Source organism: Lactuca sativa, chromosome 3 (assembly GCF_002870075.4).
Source record: "Lactuca sativa cultivar Salinas chromosome 3, Lsat_Salinas_v11, whole genome shotgun sequence".
In the NCBI taxonomy this organism is placed as follows: domain Eukaryota; kingdom Viridiplantae; phylum Streptophyta; class Magnoliopsida; order Asterales; family Asteraceae; genus Lactuca; species Lactuca sativa.
In genome coordinates, this window is record NC_056625.2 from 83,890,076 (window position 1) to 83,900,193 (window position 10,118).

A 10,118-nucleotide genomic window follows, 5' to 3' on the forward strand; every position below is an offset into this window, starting at 1 on the left:
TGGGATGCCCTAGTTTAGTAACAGAATAGCTCCGTAGCTATTCTGTAGCTAATTAGCTATGGAATAGCCACAGATCCAAAATCCGTAGCTAATTAGCTACAGAATGGCTACGGAATACCTACGGATACTAATTACCTACGGCTTAGCTACGGAGTATGTTTTCCGTTAGAATTTTGTAGCTAATCTGTAGCTAAGTAGCTACGGATTGGCTACGGATTTATCTTATTTTCGATTTTCCGAGCACCAAACGTCGTTTTTTTTCGCTTCGTTATTTTCACACCTCTACTATATATAATTATATATATTTTCACCAACTTGTAGCTATTAATATCGTTCATAAGGTCGTGTGCTCCTTCGGGATCAAGTACTCGTTTCACAATTTAACATTGTACTTTTCACCAACTTGTGATGGATTATGTTTGTATATGTATATTTATACACATGAATGACTTGTGGTATATGTTTACGTGTATATGTGTATGTATACGTGTTTGTGAGATGTATGTGAACTTATTTATAAGCATTATAATGGATCTCGTATGTGCACACAATTTTATGAATGATATTAATGGCTATAAGTTGATGAAAATATAAATAATCATGTATAATAGAGGTGTGAAAAATGGAGCGAAAAAAAAGAAGTTTGATGCCCGAAAAATCAAAAATAAGAAAATTCCGTAGCTAATCCGTAGCTAATTAGCTACGGATTAGCTACGGATGTTTCTTATTTTCGATTTTTTGGGCACCAAACGTCGTTTTTTTCGCTTCGTTTTTTTCACACCTCTACTACACATGATTATTTATACTTTCACCTACTTGTATCTATTAATATCGTTCATAAAGTTGTGTGCACCTTTGGGATCAAGTACTCGTTTCACTGTTTAACACTGTAATGTCTATACTTTTCACTACAGTAATGAGTTGTGGTATATGTGTACATGTATACATGTTTATGAGATGTATGTGTACGTATTCATATGCATTATATTATTAAACCATTAAACAAGCAAATGGATCCCGTATGTGCACACGGCTTTGTTAATGATATTAATAGCTATAAATTGGTGAAATTATAAATAATCATGTATAATAGAGGTGTGAAAAAAACGAAGTGAAAAAAACGACGTTTGGTGCCCGAAAAATCGAAAATAAAAAAAAAATCCGTAGCTAATTCGTAGCTATTTTACTACAGAGTTTTTTAATTTCGAATTTTTGGCGACCAAACGTCGTTTTTCTTCGTTTTTTTCGCACTTCTATTAACTGTTCGTGTCTTAAATATGTAAGAAAATTTATCCAGAAAAAAATTAAGACTCGAATAATAATAATAATAATAATAATAATAATAATAATAATAATAATAATAACTATAATAATAATAATAATAATGACTATAATAATAATAATATTAGAAGGTATGTATGTGTCATTCCCGGCCGATTGGTTGTTCCGTTGGTTGTATCTATGATAGACGCGAGTTCGAATCCCACAACCCCTTTTTTTTTGCCATTTTCGATTTCAGGGTTTCACAAAATCAAAACTTTTGTCCGCCTCCATTTAATTTAGCGGGATCCATCAGTGAAATTTTTTATTATCCCGCTTCTCTCTATCTCCCTCCCTGATTCGTTTTCCCTCTTCTCTCTCACTGTTTCCTACTCGCACCTCCCCCTTACACCCCCTCTCGTCTTCGTTTTCATCGTCGGAGTTCCATCTTACCGCCGATGCTTTCCGTTCATCACCGATTCATCGTCGCCCTTTTTAGCTCCAGTCGTCTGCTTGTCGTCGCCGTCATCGGCTTGCCATCGCCATTGTCATCATTTTTTCAAGTAAGCTTTTTTTGGTTTAATTCCAATTAGGTTTTCGTTTTGGGTTAGGATTGATTTTGATTTAGACTTTGTTTTGATGTAGGGTGTGTTTTGATTTTGGGTTCCGTTAGATGCCTTCTTCAAACTGTTGATGCCTTCTTCAAACTCCTCTGCTCCATGTGTTATTGAGGCGACCAAGGTTATTACTCCATGGCTCAGCTGCCCTCCTCTCTCTATTTGCACCTTTGCTCGATTTCTTCCATAAAAAGGTAAAACCCTAGTTTTTTTATTTTCTTTTCTGAAATTACTTCATGTATACAATTTAGATGTTTAATTCATTGATAATTCTGATTTGTTTTGTTGAATGTGAGGTTTTAAATTATATTTTAGGTCGAATTTGAGATTTTTAGTTAAATTTTGGTTGAAAATGTTAGATTTGTGGTAAAGTTCAATAGTAATGTTTGGGATTTCCTAATTCAATAGGTTCGGAAAGCTGGTGATCCAGGTAATCACAATTCTGCAATCTTCCCACGGGTAAGGAGGTCAATATGACTTTTCAGTTTATTGAGAATCAAATCAATCAATTTTGAGTAAATATTCAACTTTTTTTATGAGTTTCAGTGATTATCCTACTGTGGCTTCTACATGAGAATGGAGTTTTTGATCTTGTGTATGACAGGTCCGTCAACAGTAATTTTTAGAATTGAACTTTTGCTCATTGACTTCAGGTTTAGCAGTTGGAAATCAACTTGGTTTGGTGAGAGATGATTCTATATTATATATTTAATTATTTATCTTTTGTTTTTAATGGATATTTGCTTACTTGAGCTAGTTGCATAAATGTTTGAGTTCGTAGATCTGTGTATATAACCTCAATTCCAGTTCAAAAGATACAATCCTACACATTGTCACAACAATAAAACAAGAAGGTACCTTTTGTGTTAGGTATATGTTTTTTAATATGTTTCTTTATTTTCATAATGTTTAAACTATTTTCAATTTACTAACAAGCTGAAAATGGTGAGCCCAAGTCTAGTTTGTGTTTCCACTTTCTTGATTCCCCTGTTGAAGCACTTCAATATATGGACCATGGAGCTACGCTAGCTCTTTTTGAACAATTGAATTTGTAAACTTTTGATATTGTTTGTTTTGTTAATTAGCATTTACTTTTGTAAGATATTTTGAACAATGGAAAGGAATGTGTCAAAGTTGATATTAGGGATGTTTTTTGGTGTATTTTATATGGTATTTGAAAATGTGAATTGAATGTGGTATTTGAAAAAAAATTGGAAATTTTTTGATTTAATTTTTTTTTAAATAAATCGAAGTTAACTACGGAATAGCTACGGATTTCCGTAGCTATTTGGATCTGTAGCTATTCCGTAGCTATTTGGATCCGTAGCTATTCTGTAGCTATTCACTTCCGTAGCTATTTTCTAGGAAATCAGTAGCTATTTATTTCCGTAGCTATTCCGTAGCTATGGTAGCTACGGAATATTCCGTAGCTATTCCGTAGCTATTCCGTAGTTAATCCGTAGCTATAATTTAGCCACGGGCCATTATGCTACAGACATTTTTCCGTAGCTATTCGGTTATAGCTACGGAATAGCTACGGATTGTGCTGTAGCTATTACAACAATTTTCTAGTAGTGTTTATGGGCTATATACAAACTATGTGGGCTGCATACAAGATGTGCTACATGTACATTCACTAACATCAAATTCCCAAGTTCATTAGGCATGAGACCAGAAAAATTATTCTTCTATAGGTACATACACTGTAGGTTACTGAGGTTTTCTAGCGAGGAAGGAATCGAACCACTTAGTAGATTTTGGCTCACATGGAAATTAGTGAGAGCCTTCAAATTCCCAAGTTCAATAGGAATTGGACCAGATAATTTATTCTGATCGAGGAACAGAAATTGTAGGTTGCTCAGCTTTGCAATTGATGAAGGAATAGAATCAATAAGTGTATTGTTGCTTACCAGAAGCCTAGTGAGAGACTTCAATTTCCCAAGATCAATAGGAATGGGACCAGAGATAACTTATTATGAGCCAGATTCAGACGATATTGGTTGCTCAGGTTTGCTAGTGATGAAGGAATGTTGCCACTTACTTGATTCTTGCTCACCCGAAGAAAAGTGAGAGATTTTAAATTCCCAAGTTCAATAGGAATGGTACCAAATAAATTGTTCTCATCAAGGTACAAATGTTGTAGGTTGCTCAAGTTTGCTAGTGATGAAGGAATGGTGCCACTAAGCTGATTCATGCTCACCTCAAGAAAAGTGAGAGATTTCAAATTCCCAAGTTCAATAGGAATGGCACCTGAGAGTTGATTTTGGTACAAAGAAAGGACAAACAAAGATGTCAAAGCACCCAATACTGAAGGAAGAATTGAGCTTGATATATTGTTTGAGGATATGTCTAGGAACTCAAGTGTGATCATGCTTCCTATTTCAGGTGGGATTTCACCAGAAAACTTATTCTCTGAAAAATCAAGATAGACCAGTTTGGACAGGAGTCGGATGTAGGATAGGGCCAAAGAACTTGTTTACAGTGAGATCAAAATGTGTAAGATTTTGTAGGAAAAAGAATGAAATTTGTTGAAGTGTACCTCGTCTTAGAAAAGAGGGGTAAAACACTTGGAAATCCTGAGAATTGTGTATAACATTTTCAGATTCAAGTATTTGGGTGGTACTCTCAATCTTTAATCAGATAAGACTCAGAAAATCAGAGAAATAGAAGAGATAATGTTAAAGATGTTATGAAGAAGAAGAGTACCAAAACTGATTTCTAAAATGATCATATAACGAGAAAAACTTCCGGTCTTAAAACTGTCACATGACAGTTTTATGTCCTAAAACTGTCCAAAAACGATCATAAACCAACTTAAATCCGGGTCTAGAATATGGATCACAAAAACGGGTGCATTTACCGATAATCCGGATTTTTATGCATTTTTAATAGAGCCACATGACAACTTGACCCAACCACGGACTCTGCCATTGGATCCTGCTAGGGGTTGCTGACCCTTAGACCCCGCTCCCAGGGATACTGCCCCTTAGACCCCACTCCCGGGGACACTGCCCCAGACCCCGTTTGTTCAGGGGCTTCGTCCCTAAATAGCAGTGCACTTTTAAAAATGAGGGTTTGGGTATCAACAAATTAATCCTATTACACTTAAATAATATTAGTGATGTAAAATCACCACCACCTCGTAATCTAGATGACGTGAGGTTCAACTTCTGAATGCTCCCATCAGCATTGCAAACTCCTCCGAACCAAGAAGTGCATGGGATCGATGCACTGGAATTCATAAGGAGGAGAATCCATGAAGAGAGTAACAAATTATTTGGGATTTAAAGGCTTTCTTTCCATTTAAGAAGATTATTCCAACGAAGCAGAAGCAGAATTTGGTGTTGGTGTACGATAATGATTAGTAGAGTTAGAGAGAAAGCTAGTAAGTTTGAAGAAGACATTATTTTCTTTTCCATGTTGTGTTTTAAAAAATGAGGGTTTGGGTATCCTACTTTATACTTGAGCAGCCCTTTTATCTTGTTTATTTCATTTCCTTTTATTTGAAAAACTAATTTATGGCAATTTCATATTTTTCCAGAAGGGGTGTGTTTGATGTAGAAGCGAATGTCCTACTTTTCCACAAAGGACTTATTACAATTTGAATTGTATTCTTCATGACAGTCTAGCTATATAAAGGAAAAGAAAAATAAAAGAATGTTACAAAAGAAATTTAAAATAGTTGGTTACCAGAAAGACGTAATGTAAAATGTCAATGTTGGATTTAATATTGTAATATATATAACTTAACTGGATGATCAGTTGGACATATTTATTTTTGTTTTGTGATAAATTTTAGTACAAGTTTCATTTGATTTACTTCAGAAATAAATTATGTGATACCAATAGTTAGACGATTGTGATATCCAAATTGCGTGAATGTGTCAATGGAGATGGGGTCGGATCGATGTGGCCTTTTAAGGAAATCTAATAAATGAGTGATGCTGATGCATTCCTTGAACATTTGAATGCAATAACATTAAGATAAATACGAGGATAAATGGCCTTGATTCTTCCACTGAGAATTTTGATAAATCCACTGAAATCATAAGTGTCATGACAAGTATGTCCTCACTTAAATTATAAGTGTATTTTAATTTTTTCCGGAAGCTGATTATCGTGAGCCAATTATACCATAAAACATTCCATGAACAGTTTATAACTTCCTTTTTTTTTTCTCTTTACTCGTTATTTAAACCAACAGATTTATTTGTGACATTTCACCCCTCATTTTATTACTTACCTTTTTTTTTTCTTCTTTAGTCATTTTTTCTCTTTGCTCCTTATTTAAGCCACTGTTAATTGATTAAACCAATCAAACCGATTAGATCAAACTAATAGTCGATTAAACCAACCAAATAATATCTCTAATTATAATCAAGGAATTAATATATTTATATTGATATTTGGAATAAACATAATCATAGCCGTCAATATTATAGTTTGATATTTAGAATCAAAAGGGTATCAGAGATGATAAACAATAATCATAATCTTTTTTATTAAAAAGGGCTGGTGGCGTAAAAATGAGCAAAAAAGAAAAAAAAAACAATTATTAAACGGATGGGTCAAATGTATAAAAAAATGGTGGCTCAAATAAGGAGCAAAGTTCCAGGAAAGGTTTTTTTTGGTATAATTAGCTTACGAATCCAAACAAAAATACTCTACAAATTTAAATGGGGGCGTAGTTGTCATACATTTGTAATTTAAGTGGATTTATCAAAATCCTCCGTGGATGAATTCAGCGCCCTAAATATAAAAAAAAACGTCTAAAACATTTCATACTTACTCTGCTTAAATAAAATGTTAGTAACATTTAAGAAAGGGATACAATCTCACCAAAACAACCTTTCTTAAAAAAATAGAAATCATTAGGTTTTTAACAAATAAGTTAAATTACTATATAGGAGAGAGAGAGAGAGAGAGAGAGAGAGAGAGAGAGAGAGAGAGAGAGAGAGAGAGAGAGAGAGAGAGAGAGAGAGAGAGAGAGAGAGTATTGCAAGAATGGTCCCTGTGGTTGTCAATTTCTTACGGTTTCAATCCATAAAAACGTTTGGACTTACATAGCAGTCCAAAATTGGATATTTTTTGTTAAAAAAAGTTTGGACTTGCATAGTAATCCAAAACTAGATATATTTTTGTGGTTTTGGTCCTATCAAACTAGATTTTTGTAAATTTGGTCCATGTGTAAGTAGGAATGTTACGTTTGTAGAAGATGTATTTCCTTTTGGAAATAGTTATGAGACAAACAAAGATTTTGAGAGCACTAGTGTTGTTGAATCCTTACACAAACTTCAACAAGATATGGCTGATGAGATGAATCCAAGTTATACAAAAAACAATGGAGAAGAACATGAAGATGACACACACAAAACTGTTGAGAACATAAATAGTGATTATAACAGTGATCAACCTACCTACACACGAGACAACTACAAACTAGACACCACCACTACCTCGATCTCAATATGCAACATCTCAACAAATGATATTCACTTCTCGAGTTAGGAATGCACCAAAACATCTTAAAGAATTCCACAATGATTTGCCTCCATCACCGACGCACGCGAAAACGGTGGAAGGTTCATGCACACAATATCCTCTTGCAAATTTTGTATCATATATGCACTTTGAAATTCTCACAAAGCTTCTCTTGCAGCTATAACTTCTCATGATGAATCTAAAAACTTTTTACAAGCTATCAAGGATTCAAATTGGAGAGATGCCATGAGTAAAGAAATTTGTGCACTTGAAGAATATGGCACTTGGATACTAACGAAGTTGCCACTCGGGAAGAAGGATATTGATTCAAAGTGGGTATACAAGATAAAATACATACCCAATGGAGAGATTGAGCAATATAAAGCTCGATTGGTGGCTAAAGGTTTCACGTAGACGTTGGATTAGATGTCTAAGCCCATAACTATTATTGGTATGTACTTGACCCGAGAGTAGCATGGTCCATTTGGGTTGCATATCATCAGGACAATTTGTTAGGATGGACTCTTGAGAGAAGGTTATATATGATTTATTAATATATTATAAGTACTAATATATTAATATGAAATCATATGGTTTTAATTAATATTGATCAAGAATTAATTTGGAATTAATTCAGTGATCAAAAGAGACTAATTAAATCTATAGGGACTAATTATTGTAATTAGTTATATTTATATGTGTTGGGCTTATGATCCATGTTGGACCAAGTTTATGTATGGATACATAAATAATTGAGCCACATGAACCATAGATCATAAAACTCATGGGTATGGATTTGGGTTATACCCATGACCCTTAGAATCCTACATATAAATATGTACTCCTTTACCCAAAATCACCACTTCTAATGTTCTTGGAGTTTATGGAGTTTTTGGTGCATGGAGTTTCTCTCTCTAATGTCCACCTTTGTCCTAGGTGTGTTTTGATTCCATTTGAGGCTTCCACACTATTGGGTCTAAGCTCTTTAAGTCCAAATACAACAAGGATTCAAGTTATAACAGAAGGTATGTTATCCTAACTAGTATTTTATATTGTTCATGTCAATTGCATGCTAGTTATAGGCTTAATGCTTTGGAAACACTATTACATTTATAATTAGAGAAAACATATATACAAGGCATTTAGGGTTGTATGTGCACCATAGGATGTTGTAGTATAGAAAACCCAACAGATAGAAGGAATTAATTTGCATGAAACATTTGCACCGGTTGCAAAGTAGTAACCGTCGATGTGTTTTTTATGTGGCAGCCAAAAAGAAATGGAAGTGCACCAGATGGATGTAAATAATACCTTCTTGCAAGGAGATTTAGATGAAGATGTGTATATGAAGATACCTCAAGGTTTTGATAAAAGTGAAGGACGCATATGCAAGTTACAAAAGTCTATCTATAGATTACGTCAAGCATCCATAAATAGGTATCAAAATTCACAAAGGCCATCGTTAGGTTTGGTTTTCAACAATCCAATGTAGATCATTTTATGTCTGTGCTTCACCTACGTACCATATATATTATTGCTCTCATATACGTAGAAAAGATACTCCTATTAGGTAATGATAATGGGAAGATAAATGAAGTAAAAGAGTATTTGCAATCTCATTTCAGGATCAAGGATTTGGGTACTCTCAAATATTTTCTAGGCATTGAAGTGGCAAGATCGGAAGAAGGTTTTGTCTTAAGCTAGCGAATATACACCATCAATATTCTCAAAGACAGTGCGACATAACGGTGTCGACCTTTTAATTTTCATTTGGAGCAAAATTTATGCCTTCATCGAGATGACAATGGTGAGAATGTTGATGCATCATAGTACAGTACAATACAGAAGGTTGGTGGGAAGATTGTTTTACCTCACCGTTACTCTCCCAGACATAATTTTTGCTGTTAATCAACTCAGTCAATTTCTATATGAGCCGAAAAAATATCATATGGATGATGCCTTTCGCATCCTTCGATATTTAAAAGGTTCACCGAAACAAGGGTTATTTTTGCCAGCCACCGGTAATCTCAATCTTTTAGTATCAAACTGCTGACATATTTACCAAAGAACTTGGTGCAAACCATTTTCATTTTCTATGTAGCAAGTTGGGAGTTCGTTATCTACACAATCCAACTTGAGAGGGAGTGTTAAGATACTTATCTCATTTCCTAGTTATCTTAGGATTACTTGTTAGCTAAGATTTAGTTTCCTTATTCAAGTTTATCAGTTTACATCTACAACTCTTTTTCCTTATATATACAAGGGTTGTAAACACTTGATTCAATAATAATAATAGAATTTCCAGTTTATTGTTTTTCTTCTCTAAATTTATTAGAAAGGGATAAGAAGTAGCAAATTGTTTCTCTTTCTCGCTAAAACATGCACCTCATGTTAACTCTCTCTCTTTTTCTTGATTGCTTTTATCTACACCTCCTTGTCATCCTCATCATCTCTAGAGTCTTGTACATCCTCATCTTGATTGCTTTTATCTACACCTCCTCTTAGATCATATTATTGTATAAATTTAGTTCATATTGTCTATTTCCTAAAGTTTTCTGACTGCAAACATATGGGAAGCGACGGTGATGTCAATAGGGGATGGACAAAGATACAAAGCAGAAGATTCAAAGATAAGGTGAGGAAAACAAAGGACCAGGTGACGATGTTCTTTGCTTCCAATATTCTTCGGGCGGAAAAAAAAAGAGCTCTGTGGAAAGCCTTTTCTAAATATGGAGAGGCAACAGACAATTTTATGGGGGT

At 34.3% G+C, this 10,118-nt stretch overlaps 1 protein-coding gene and 1 long non-coding RNA gene across 2 annotated transcripts; one reads left to right on the top strand and one right to left on the bottom strand.

Moving 5' to 3' along the window:
- The first annotated feature begins 1,501 nt into the window (after positions 1-1,501).
- Positions 1,502-2,977, top strand: LOC111920342 (uncharacterized). Its single transcript, XR_006189275.2, has 4 exons — positions 1,502-1,823; positions 1,906-2,071; positions 2,286-2,559; positions 2,659-2,977. It is a non-coding gene; the product is annotated as an uncharacterized LOC111920342 (long non-coding RNA).
- A 588-nt stretch (positions 2,978-3,565) lies between these two features.
- LOC111920313 (probable leucine-rich repeat receptor-like protein kinase At1g35710) lies at positions 3,566-4,248 on the bottom strand. The gene is made up of 2 exons (XM_023915890.1): positions 3,919-4,248; positions 3,566-3,805 (listed from the first exon to the last, which is right to left on the bottom strand). Exons 1-2 carry the CDS (start codon positions 4,246-4,248, stop codon positions 3,566-3,568), a joined length of 570 nt encoding a protein of 189 aa, XP_023771658.1.
- Between the last annotated feature and the right edge of the window lie 5,870 nt (positions 4,249-10,118).